Raw genomic sequence first — 14,079 nt, 5'->3', positions numbered from 1 at the left:
ATTATTACACTATCCAGATAACCAGAATTTCAAGCACAGACATTACCCAAAACCTAAATGTATCTGCAATTCTCTTAGTTTTAACTATCAAAAGTTCAAATTAATATTTACTTGACAAGCAACCAGTTTTAGGGCTGAGACTGGAATTCACATCCTGAATTTCAAGAAGCAAAACCAACTTTAACATCCCATTTTAGAGACTTAATTTCAGCTGAGCTGGCAAACAGCTAATCATACTGGCAGTTCAACAGCCACAAAAATAATTTTCATAGCATTAGAAGTCAGTATCAGCTCATTAAAATGTAACCTACTGGAGTTTGCACTTAATTCATAATTCTAATAATCATCATCCACAACTGTTACATCAAAAGTAACTATATGAAAGGCAAATCAAAGTAAAAATGTACAAGCATGTTTCATGGATTAAAGAAAAACGTAGAACAGAAGACACATTTGTGAAAACCCTGCTCTTTGGCAACAATTACAGCGTAAGACAAAATGGCTTGAGTAGCTGAAATCCCCCATTCCAAGAGGAATTTCAGGAATGCAAAATATTGTCTACAGAATTGTTTTCTTAGACATGAGTTATATTTGAGAATACCAGCTACACAGAACATTACCATGCTAAGTTTTGGGATTTGGGCTCAATATTTAAGCTAGCAGAATAAGCAAGCGTAAACTCTTAGTACCACCTTACTTCATTTTTATTGCTACTTTGATTGTTTGGGGTTTTTTTAGGTAAAACCCTTCAACAAAAAAATCTCAGAAGTGGTTAAATAGAAATAAAGTAAACTAATACAAAACCAACCAAAATTTATATTCAAAGTTTATTATACCAGTAGGAACCAAAGCATCACACAGGGGGGCGAGCTTGGGGGTGGGAGGGAGGGGTTGTTTGAGAATGCAAAACCATAATCCCAATATAAAAACCATTTTTCAGATGCCATCAGCTTACTTAAATAGAATAAAGGAATTTCCACACTGTTACTGAACTCTTAGGGAAGTGCTTCTACAAGCCACTGAAAGGAAACCAGGAGCTAACAGCAAGTTGTGTTCTAACACCACAGAGGCACTGAACAAAGTGGAACGGGGGTCTGTCAAAATGCCTGTCATATATTCACATGGGCTTTAGCTTCCAGAAGGCAGGAAAACAACAGAGAAGAGAAAGAACAGTTAAAAAAATCCTGTTAGTACAGAGGTTTGGTATAGAGAGAACCATATGCATTTAAGACCGACTACTTGCACTATGACAAGCCCTTCTTGTCTGGAGATCTTCGCTGCTTCACAGTTAATAGGTGAAAGAATATTACAAATACTTTTACCAGTGGTCCAGATGTGCTGAAGGTTTGTTCCTGTATTTATTAAAATGGTTTGAAAATGTAATTCCAAGGTGTTTTTACATGAAATTCAGAAAAACAAGGATAAGACTACCATAATCCTCCCTAAAGATGAATCTGATGACCTAATGCCCAGTTTCTGAGAGGAGCACTTCACATAGTCGGTCACTTCACAGGCTGTATAAAGGATTTCCTTCATTTTCTTTAACTGACATAACAGTGGTATTTGATCTTACAGCTACAGTAAGGCCGATGATTTCTGAAACATTAGCCAGAAAGCAGAAAGGATGGAGCTTGGAGAAGACAAAAGACTCCATGAGATAAGCCATTAGTGAAACACCAGCTGATCAGTCGTTTTCTGCAGCAGAGCCAGTTTCTTTGACAAGGTTCACACCTAACAAAACTGAGGAATAAACGAACGCCCTTTGTTAGTCACTGCAGCTTCCTGGATCACTGATCAAAGGTGCTTAATTTAAATGCAAGACAATCTACAGCATTAGTGCAACATCTTAGTAGAGCAGTAATAACTACAGTATGCTTGCAAATGAAGAGAAACGCACAAGAGAACGCGCAAGATGGCAAGCAACATGAAGAACAAATGCAGTGTTTTCATTTTTTTCTTGAAAATTATATGCTGTTCTATTAGTTGCCTTCATTGATTTTAACACACTTCTCTTAAGCTTCATTAACTTCTATTAGTGTAAATAGGAACATGTCAACAACGTGGTGCCAACCTTTGTAGCCTTATTCAGAAGGGGCAATGAGTCCAAACAGAAATAATCTGATAGATGCACTTGTAGTCAATCCCATTATCCCAAGGGTACTTTCTCCAACAGAAAAAAAAAAAAAAAAGCGGTAAGTCTTTTACAAAAGAAAAACTTCTAAAAGCTTCTTCTAAACTTCGCCTTTTTCATTTAGAATGCAAAACCCAGTTTGCTCACTCCAAACGGTCAGCTGCACCAGTAAGCTAAATACATCATGTATTTACTGGAAGCCTTCATACAGCAGATGGTATCTGAATTAGGACTATTAGGAAAGATGACATTTTCCTTCTGTTTCTTCTGTATCAGGAAAAAAAACCAAATAAATTCTAGAGCTACTTCAATACTTTTGCTTCCTTCTCGCCCTTTTTCCACCTCAGGAAAAGAGATAAGAAGCTCACAGGAGCCATATGTCATCTCTTGACTTTAGCAGCAAAACGCAGCCAAAAGAACATTAAATCAGTCCCTTTGTTTCTTCTGACTCATCATATCCAGTCAGGGTTTTATGAGCATAAGCTTGTTTCAGAACCTGAGGTAAAACATTTTTCTTCAACTGTAATTATTTTTATTAGTAAAAATTAATCTACAAACATCTTCTTAATACTCTTGCCACAAACCAAAAGGTATGCATTAGTCACCCTCGGAAAAATTGCTGTTTCCATGTACTCAGAGGTAATACTCTGTGCACATCTTCATATACCTTTCTAAATCATGTGAAGATTAGTTTTTACAACTGAAGGAAAAAAGCAAAGTTCTGAGTAATGAGAAATGCACCATTTTTGAGTAGTTGCCACTCAATATATGCCTAATATTTAAACAGAAAAAGAAAAAAGAGAAAAGCATATGCTGATAAAACTCAGTTTGCTATTCAGCATGTAAAATTTCTGGTTCATTTATCTATCTAGATACACATATAAGCACTCACATACTGTTGTTCCTCAGCAGTAAATAACAAAGTTTATCCTCTAACGAGATATAAAAGAGGAAAAATGTGGCAACCTTTCAGCTAATAAATTCAAATCACTTTCTAAAATTATCATGGAGTCTAACCCCTCGAAACACCTAAGCTTAGCTTGCATTTCCTTTCTTTTGGGAAATCTGTAAGCTGAGCATGATCATTAATAAGGTTCTATGACACTGTGGAAAGTCCCCTTCACCCCAAAGAGATCATGCAGGTGGAATAATAAAGGATTAAGACGCCCAAACCCATACACGGCTAGGGAAGAACACAAGTCGGGAGTGCGTGTCCATACACATTTGTGCACCCTTCTCACGTGTGCACACACACACAATGACACAGAATGGTGGTGATTACAATTACAGTATTTTAAAAAAGTTTAAAGAAACTGGCAGACAGGTTGACTTATTATTTATTTATAGGAGGTGTGTGTGTGCCCAAATGGGTGAACAGGGCCAAGAAGCTTTTCAAGCCAGTGCAAAATTACTGGCAGAAGGCAGGACCTAACAGTTCTGCATTCCTGCGCAGCAGCTGCTTGTCAAGAGAGGGGTGCATGAACCTATGTCTAAATTTACTTTTGATATCAGCACGTAAAAATCCTTTTTTAGAATTGCTCATGAAAGGGGAGTTTCCCCGCGCTTGTCATTTTACACGCTACCTTTCAAACCCACAGTTCACTTGCTTAGCAAAATGCAAGTGGGACATTTAAAAACCACTTCAGTTCTGCTACTGAACTTTATTTATTGGCCTGGAAAATCTTCTTGGGAGGGCACAGGGAGGAAGAGGAGGGAGTAATTCAATACTCTAAACCAGTAATAATATGTACTGAGAGATTTTTCTCATTTCTCAAAGGGTTTGGCATGAAAGCAGAAGTAAAAAAATCAGTATCCACTTAGCAAAATTTTAAGAAATTTTCTGGTACCTTCATACAACATGCAATTTGTTTTAATTCTTAGTCTTTGTAAATACTTCCAGCTCATTAGAAGAAGAGTATCAAACAACAAAAAAAAAAAGTTAACTACATAAACCACACACATTATACTGCTTTCACCCAAAAATTTCATAGCACATTTCATAGCTACAAATTAGACCCATAAATAGCTAACAGATTGGAAAACAGAGGCAAAGACAAGTTAAGTGAGTTGTGTAATGTGGCATCAAAGTTCTAGAGCACAGTCCATGTATAGGTCCATGGTAAGAGACTGCAGATTTACATACTGGCTAGAGGAGGATTACAATGAGAAAACGACAGTTGGTTTTTTTTTTTAATTAATCGCTAAACTAAAAGTCAACCAGTCAACTAAAAATCTGAAAACTGTTGGAGCTTTATTGAATTTAATATAATTGAATTACTGAAAATTTACTAAAATGTTGGTATTCTACACAAACATCATGACGGATCATTTAAAATACTCATTCTGAATAAATTAATAATAAATATTTATTTTTTTTAAATCACAAATTATGAAAGTTAGAGGATGAAACACTAATTAGTTTAATCATTTCTGAATAGGCTGTGCCTTTGAGGGAGACAAACGTTGCTGATTCTCACCAAAAGTCATCTGTCTGGCCCCTTCAGTTTGGGCTTTCCCTTTCTGCTTCACTTCTGAAAGGAGAAAACCCACAGTCTCTAGACGGCTACGGTTTCCAGACAACCCTGAGGGATCAGCTACTGCATTGTCCCCTACACACCACTCCACAAGAGATGTGGAGCTGGAGCACCAGAGCTGGAGCACCGGAGAAGACAGCTTGCCCTGAGTGCAATCATAGCCAGCCAGAGCTGGCACCGGTCACCACACAGGCCCTTGGAAAGGTACTGGGTTTACTGTTACTGCAGTGGCTGGATATTCAGGGAACCTGTTAAGAAGCCTGAATCTGAGAACTCACATGTCTGATCATCCTAAAGGTTGTCTATAGACATTTGCTATATAGACAGACATGCAGAGTCAAAATTATATCAAACCTCAGCTGTCTGCTTGTCCTTCCACCAAAAATGCCCAGATTAGCACTCCATAAATTCTGCAGGTGGCAGAAGTGCATGGACACTTCATAATCTACTCCAGGAAAAAACAAACTGATTAACAATGAAAATAGCTTCTACTAATACAGACAACATAGTGAAGCAAACTACAGAACGCATACATGGTCTTCTCCTACTTTAAAGGACATGGGGACGGTAACAAAAAAGCTGGAGGTGGGAAACCAATGGCAAAGTCTTCACCACAGTTGGATTTGTCCTCCCCGCCCCCCGCCCCCCACCATGAAATCAGAGTGAGAAGGTTGATTTTGAGAGAAAGGATTACACTGAGAAAACCACACATGGACATGGAAGCATCACCAGCTTAGCCCACTCAGCAGCTGAAGTGTCAAGAAAAGGCCAGCTCAAGTAAGATTTGGGCCTGACTGGAATGACGAGGTGGGACATCACAAAAAGCCTGAGAAAAGCGAGTCTTGGCTACCAGTGAGGAAAAGTGATGCACGGTGTTGCAGGGCATGTACACAGAGATGGCTGAAAGACAGAGCTGCAGGAAGACTTTTGTTGACTCTTCTTGCTCTCTCCATTAGCTGTGTTTTCTGAAAAAAAAAAATCCATCTTTGCTTCAGTTTCCCACTGAGATTCCTTTTACTTGTTTTTCTTCCCCATCTTCCACTTCTATCCAGTATCTCTTAGTAATATAAGCCACAAACTCAATTACTATCTCCACTCTGTTGTTGTACCTATCAGCTTCAAAACTCTAAAACATTTGCTGTCTAAGTGACAAAAACAATCAAGTTTTCACCACGACTACCTTCCTTTCTTCATGGAATACCACCATCAGAGCTGTCCTGCAGTGTATATAAAGGGCCCTACATCCAGAATTTGCTTCAGGATTTAGTCACTTGGTTGCAGAAGTCTGCCACATTACCACTCATTCTCTTCCACAGCCGAAGTAGGAAAAGCACCCTTTCCTTGTGACCGCTGATCATATTTGCTTTAAATGCCAAAGGAGGTGTATTTATACTGACATCATCAGACTGTAAACTGGAGGACCTGAGAAACAGGCTCACTCTGCTTTCTGCCACTGGAAAAATATTATTTCAAAACAACTGTAATTAAATTCTTCAAAAAACACAACTGAAAACACCAAACTTAGATTTCTTACGTTGAGAAATTTCAGGTGCTCATTTTATTCTTACTGGCCAAAAGCTAGGCACCACAAATTTACAGGTATCAAAATGGTTAAGGAGGAGGATTACAGATCATATACTTAACGCTGCCAGCAAAATAGGAATGGAAGTCTACCCTTCCCTTATATCCCATCCTTGTCCACTTGGCTCCCACACATACATCCATCCTGCCTATATATCCACCCTACATAAGCATTTGTGTAATTCCGTGCTGAACCAGATCAGGGAATGAACTCGCATACAGATCAACGTCCTCTTTGTGAGTCTGATTCTAACTCATGTTAGTTTTCCAATCCCCAGCTTGGAGGAGGAGGCGCACAGTGGAGCAGAGAGAAGGAGAGGCAGCATGGCCTCCTTCTGCATCAACAGTAAGTCAGACATCCAAACCTGCCCAGGGAACCACCTCATCTAGAATCTACCCTCTGTCTCACTGATACTTTAGACACCTAAATCTTTTTCTAAACAGAATAATACAAATCAATTATTAGAGTGAAAAGGAATTTGTTTGAAAACTCTGCAATGTTAAGACTCGTGGACACCTTTTGTTCCATCGGAACATGTTAATTCTGCCCTCTGTATGTAAATCAAAATTGTGAGTCTGAAGGTGTGTCTAAAGTTGAGTCTTTTCACCTAATATCACTGTTGTTCCATCTATGAGACTTTTGCTGTAAACTAATATATTTAATTTGTAAAACAACATACGCAGTCAATTTAGACATTCTAAAGCTGTAGAGGGGCAATAACAGAGAAACTGGGAAATTTGTAGTCAACAAGTATTTAAAATTATAATAAAACCACTTTAGGAACTTGGCTCATTTTACAAAATTAGTTTATACAGCTACTGCAATGAGCAAGTTTCCGATTTCAGAATGCTAAAAGCAACCATTTAACACAATCCAGGGGAGGGAGGGGTGGAGGGGGAGGAGGAATCTTCATTTCTCTGGTGAGTTTGATTTCCAACATTTGTTTTTCAGCCAGGAGTTTTAATAACACGAAGCAGAACACTAAAGAAATGCACAAGGACGTAAGTAGAATCTTAAATGAATTCCTCAATATGGTTTCTGTGCACTTAAAACATCTCATAGATAATGCCTCCCTCCAGGAAAATACATCCTATTACAAATAGAAATTGCTTTTATCAAGTTCTAAAGGAAATGGTCTCTGCCTGCTTTTGTCCTTAAGCAACTAACATCAACTACAGAATGGTTATTAGCACAAGAAAAAGTGCCAAAATCCTTTCTGCTGCTAACATTAACACGCACTGTGAACAGTGCATGGAAGATCTCCATTTTCAGACATCTCTGCAAAGTAAGGCCTTTGCTAAACATTCCTGTAGAAACTAAATAATTCACATTTGGGGGAGGAGGGGACAAAGATATAATACCCCCAAATAATGTACTCCACTCCTTCAAGTGGACAGCTCACGGCATATACAGAGCACTTTAAAAAACAAAAGCTTAGTACCAAAAGGTTCTTTCTCTAATATTTATCTATAGTAATCTCTTGTTTAGAATGAAATGCCCAGCAGCTAGCACAGCCTGCAAAGCCTCCCTCCTCTCATGTGTGGCTTTCAGGAGTGCTGTTACGTTGAAAAGGCAAAACTATCATTGCCCAGCAACATGCAATCCAACAACAAAATGCCATTCCAAATGGCTTGATAGGAGAACAATGTATGGATTTTTATAGACTTCTGTCAACTCCAAGGTGTATAAACTGAGTCAATGCTATTCAAAGAAATCAAAACTCTAATGCTCCTGTCCCATATTCTGTACTGGTTTGAATCTTGCAGTAAAGAAAGTTACTGCTGAATATTTTTTAACTGCCAGAAATTCACGGCTTAGCCAAAAAATGTACCTAAAAAGCCACTTAGCACCTTTAAGTTACATTCAGGATTAGAAAACCAGAAACAAAATAACCCCAATATTACAATAACTTAAAATATACAACACAGTAAATTATTTTCGTATTTCTAGAAGTACAAGCCTGAGTGTATTTGGTGTTATAATTTGCCTCAGTTTAGGTACTTTCCTAAATTTGGACATGTGTTGGAAGAGCTTAAGCTGACATAAGTCTTGGATCAGAAGAGATTAAAGGTAAACATAGCTTATACTCATTTAGAACCACAAATTAATTTCATCTTTAAAAAACACGTGCACTTTCATCTAAGAATTAAAAAGGTGCATTTTAACAATAAAATAATCTGATCTAATGGCAGATGTTGCCAGAACAACCTGTTCAGCTTTCTGCCACAATCTCCAGCCTCACACTGCTTCTGCGCCAGCTCCCGCACGCATGCAAGCTCCCAGGGAGAACCCTCAGGGAGCTAATCCTGCAGAAAATGAGCTCTGCAGAAGAAGAGTGAATGCTTTCTGTGGGTTTAAGTCCCTGAATGAGCTCACTATGAGTCAGGTGAGTGTCACCTGCCAGGCCATTAAAACGGGTGGCAATGCCTAGTGGCAGTGAAGAGGGGAACGAGGCTGTCTCCTTGTGGTAGAAACTATCCATTAGCTCAGCCCAAGGACAGGACACGCATTGCAAGTCTGCAAGTTCACATTGTTCACCAGTTTTATTACTCTGTCATGCTTTTGCTGGCTACTGCTGATCTTAAAAATAACTTAAGAATAACAATTTTAAAGGTATCTAAAAATACAGATCCATTGAGAATCAGGGTTTTTTAAAAAGCACACTTAGTATTCTAGTTTCTTTAAAAACTCTTTGACTTAAGACAGTACCAAATTAAGATTTAAACAATGTTCTTCAAATACCTCCAAGCAAATACTCTCACAAATACCTAACCTCCTGTGTTTCTGTTTTTTCACTGCAACATTTGTTAAATAAATTCTAAAGGTCATTTCCATGGCTCAGGAGAATTTTGCTAATATTATGATAAATATTCTTGGAGAATGCGATTAAAAAAAAAGCAATTAAATAAGCATAACGTGACTTTTATGGATGTCACCATCTTTGGTCTACATTCAAATGCATGCTAAAAATAGTAAGAACAGAGTTATACTAAACCAGGAAAGTACAAGGTGTCTTGATGCAAAATATTAGTTTATATAAAATAGAAAAATATTTTTCCAGCAGAAAGAAAAAACACCAGACAAACTGCTCCCCTTCTTAAGACGACACTGAAGAGTTGGTATTTACATTATTAAACAAGAAGCTGATCCCAGTGAAATCATGCCTGAGGTACTGTTCTCAGAAGCAAAAATCACAGGTATGAGCACATGAATAAAAATTAAAGATATATAAAATTTTGGTTAACTGAGAATTTAAATTGGTTACTAAATTATTACATTAACTCCTAATTTCAAGAGCAGACAGGACACATCCAGAATAACATCAGTTTTTTCTTACTGTGTTCCAGATACAAAATAACTACTTGAAAAACCTGAATTCTTCAGCAAGCTGCAATAATTTTTAAAGAGACAAAAGATTCTGAATACACCTCTAAATCACCAGTGTACCAAAGCAATTTTTAAATGGTTTCCTTGCTCTCACTGAGGTATCCTGGAATCCATTAGCTTAAATCTGTTTGCATACCAAGAACACATTAAGACTTCACAAATTTCTGTTCTTCTCCCTTCTCAATTATGCCAACATCAATCAAGCATTATCATTCCAGTACCATAAAAAAACGCTGTCTTTTTCATAACAGCAACCATCACCTCCCAAAGTTCCAAGAGAAAAGACAGAGACATTAGGCACCAGCTTTGTGGTAACACATCAACAACACATAAGACCTATAAAGTAGCAGCACTAGTCATGCAAAACACCTGGTGCTGCAGGCTGGAAATAGCAACACCAGCAAGAAAACTCTCTAGGGTATTTGTTATGATTATCCTAGATACCATCTTGTATTTCCTATCAAGATATCAAGTCCATGTATGGCATTTGAGTGCATATCTATTTAACAGTTTCATGAACACATACACTTCCCTTAAACATAGTTGAATATAGACTTTTCAGGTGTTCCTTCTCAAGCTGTATCTAATTACATCTCAGCACTCTGCCAAAGCAACAGCTGTCTCCTTCGGAAGGTAATAATTGTAGCATGAAAATCAGGGTTGTACTTGCTTCCTGCTTTTGCTCATGGCTACTATTCCAAAGGGGAAAAAAAAATATCCCCCCCAAATACACTAACATCTGGAATTTAACAGAAAAACTCACAACAAATACCAAGGAATGAGGTAAAAAAAAATTATCCATACCAAAACCTGAAACCCCACTTCTGGCCACTGTTATTAGGTGTTATGAAAAAAATTAAATAAATTTTATTTCAGAAGATGTCTGTGACTTCTCTTCCAGGCCTGCCTTACGTTCATTCCTATATTTTAAGAAAGCATTTGCTCTACATCCAAAAATTAATCCAAGCCCCTATTTACTATTAAAGAATCAAGAACAATCTATGTCTCACAAAACTTAATTAGTGATTATAAGCGTCTGGACATGCATCCCTATTTTGACCTACTGGGGCAACTATGACACATAACCAAATAAAAGCAGTGGCTTTATACACAGATTACACCAAATTTCCTACCATACCTACTACTGATGTTACAATAGCATAACTATTAAAACAGATTTGGCACATTAACCATAATGCTGTTTGTCTCATGCCAAAAATTCTAGTTACAATGCAAGCAAGCATTACACCCATATTAGTATTCTTCTTTTTGCAACCGTTGGTAGCACTTCACTTAAGTATGAGGCGTAGTGGGAAACTATAAGGGTAACAGAGTAACTAAGACAAGGCAACCGGCTGCCCTTGTAATCTGCAATCAACTTAAAGAGCCACTTCAGGTCATGAGAAATTTCAGGATGACAACTCTTTCATAGTTCTCTTCCCACGGTCAGAAAAAAATACCACATGGAAAAGAAATACTCCATAAAAAAACCCTACCCTTTCACTAGCTTTTATGGTAACTTGCACGTAAGCCAAACAATGTACAAGGGTATCAATCACTTTCCTACTTAAATGCCTTTTCAAAGTCATACACAAACTTGTAAGAATGTTCAACCAACATCTATCAGCTGGCTCATGCACTGTTTTCGGATACTGATATCTGCAATCCTTTTACAGGATCTAGCATCATTGTCTGAGCTCAGATGACTCAGACAAAAACAATGTGAAAACATAGTTTGTTTTCATGTTTAAAGTCTCCATTGGTCTCCTGCAACAATAACAGGAAGAGCTGTACGGATCGATACGCAAAATTACTAATAGGGACTTTTCTTCTCCTACCCAACACGCACGTGAAACTTTCTTATCCAGGTAATATATGCAACACTTACCAGATCTCTGTGAAGCACCCAGTTTGCATGGAGGTAATGGATTCCATCGAGGATCTGGTAGAGTAGGGATTTAACCATAGATCTTGGCAACTGCATGGGCTTTTTATTTGCTTTTGAGGCACGGTGAAACTTGATAATATGCTAGAAATAAAACAAGTAGAAACAAGAAGCATGTTAGATAAGTGGAAAGGTTTGTTGTTGTGTTGTTTTTTTTAAACTATTAACACTAAATAATGGAATGAAATACAAAGTTTGTTGAACTTTGCAATTAAAAGTAATAGTCATGTGCTTACAATTTTCTTAAATTGTTTTTATTCTCTGAGCTGCTTTAAAAAACAGCAGTCAAGCTTTTGTTAATATCTAAAGACTGGCTACTTACCTCCAGTAAAGTGTCTTAGACATTTTCCTCCCTCCCTCCTCCCCATTTGGGATCCTCTCATCCTCAGCTGCTGGAGCAGAAGCTTCCAAACCAGCAGTATCTACCAGAAAGAGGACCACACTCTATGCTTTCACACCTTCCCTCCTCCTCTCCAAAAACAAACAGGACAGAGTGCTTGTAAGTACTTACTGCTCCCCCCTAAATCAGAATCCCAGGTAGAGAGAGATTAAATAAATATTCGAACAAATATTTAAGTGGAAGGGGGGGAACTCCAAAAACCCCACACCACAACATTAGGGTGAGATCATGTGCACACATCTAAAAATGGTTGTATTCTCACTTCCAAGTTTGAGCTGCATACTTCATTGATGATGACAAACTAGTGGTTCTTGGATTACAGAAGTCGGTCAGCCCACTAGAGGACGAATACCACTTGAAAACATGGAATGCAGAAAGTGACCCCAGCATTAGTCAGTTGAAGGAATGAAAAAAGATAATTAAAAGATTGCTGAGAGATCATGAAATATTCATAAACTAATTAATATTTATTGTAAGATCAATGTGGAGATGATAGGTTAGGTTTGGTTTTGTTACCCCGTACAAGAAATTAAGTGGGGTGAGGCTCTGCTACCTTTTCAATCCTCAGACAAGGTAGGGATATGCAAGGCACAAACCCAATCTTACCATATTGCCATTCAGCAAACAACTAAATCCATTCATTCAGATTAAAAAAAACCAAAAAATCTTTTTGAAGGCGATTCAAAGAAGCATCTCAAATAACAAAATAGTTTTCAATTATGTGCTTTTTGAAAGACAGAAATAATAAAGCCAGTTCGCATTTTTACTGAAAGCGATTCAAAATGCTAATCTGTAGAATGATGAGACTACTAATTACCCAATTCTTTAAACAGGATTTGTCTAGCTCAAGATCATTTCCCTCCCCAGGTTAAAGAGGTAGCCAATGGTTGTGCTTTCATTAGACCTCTGCTCCCTCCACCACACCCCCCCACCAAGTTTGTCACTACTGGTCCCAATGAAAATGGTAACGGCTTAATGTCTCCTCATGGTTAAGTGCTACCTCTGGCTGTCACCAGTACTTCAGCCACTGTCAAACTGTGCTTAGCAAAGGTGTAGACAATATTGTTTAAGGAGAAATTAAAAAAAAAAAGAAAAAACCCAAGTTAATCAGAACAAGAGCCTGCTTACTCTCAGCTACATTCCCACTGATCCTTCCACTACTACACATACAACAGTGATGGCTGTATATTAAAAAGCAGTATGAAAGAAATCTACAGGATTATCAGTTTTTAATATATAAATGAGGATTAGTAAACAAACCAAGCTCTTAGTACCCGATCCTTTATTTGTACAATCACTCTGAAAACTAAAATGGAAAGCCTTAAGGGATCATTTCCTTTGAAAAGCTTTTTCTTGTCATGTCACAAGAAGATTCTGCGTCAAAACTTCAACTGGGAGACCCTACCTTCCAGTACTGCACAATGCTCACTGGATAATGACCTTCATGTGTAATTACAATATGATTTATAACACAGTAACAATACCATAACTCCCCAAATAAATATCTCTATTAATACACAGTATGAAAAAAATACAGGCGCAAAGGTCACAACACAGAGACCCATAAGCCCAGCTCAGCCCTTTTTCAAGGTGCATGTAATCACTGAAAGGGATTTCTATACCCATTGAAAAACTGACTAGTATCCACACAAAACATTATTCCTTATAATAAAGGCATATAGAAAATGAAATTGAAAAAGGGACTCATGGGACAGAATGGGACACAACTAACTATGGATGCATTGATGAGGAACACTGCCTCTGGCCCTACCACAGCCCTTCTGGTACCTCTTGAGGAAGGGAGCATGATGGCACCAGGCTGGTGCTCTCTGGTTTCTACCCCTGCCCTCCCATGTGGTTCCCCGGTTCCTTCCAACAGATTGGGAACCCCACCAAACGCTTTGTCCCATGAGAAACTAAAGGACCAAGCAGACATTTAAAGCAATGCGAGAATCTGTTCAGGAACAAAACACTATTCATCTAGATTGGTAAAGCAAAGCTTACACAAGGGTAGAGAGGAAGGTTTCCCGCAGTGACTCAAAGCAGCAGCATCCACCTTTCTTCCTGTTGTTCCACAGGAACACCTAGGTGAACTTTTGA

At 38.1% G+C, this 14,079-nt stretch overlaps 1 protein-coding gene across 2 annotated transcripts in view; it reads right to left on the bottom strand.

The window, feature by feature from the left end:
* The window catches only part of CDK19 (cyclin dependent kinase 19), a 131,932-nt gene that overhangs the window by 53,042 nt on the left and 64,811 nt on the right, over nt 1–14,079 (bottom strand). For both annotated transcript variants that reach the window (XM_059828602.1, XM_059828605.1), the window contains exon 4: nt 11,523–11,663. In XM_059828602.1, the coding sequence (XP_059684585.1) occupies nt 11,523–11,663 (141 nt within the window). The remainder of the gene's footprint in view (nt 1–11,522; nt 11,664–14,079) is intronic.

This window comes from Gavia stellata, chromosome 2 (assembly GCF_030936135.1).
Source record: "Gavia stellata isolate bGavSte3 chromosome 2, bGavSte3.hap2, whole genome shotgun sequence".
NCBI lineage: Eukaryota > Metazoa > Chordata > Aves > Gaviiformes > Gaviidae > Gavia > Gavia stellata.
The sequence above is the reverse complement of the archived record's forward strand: the minus strand, read 5'-3'. Positions and strand labels throughout refer to the sequence as shown.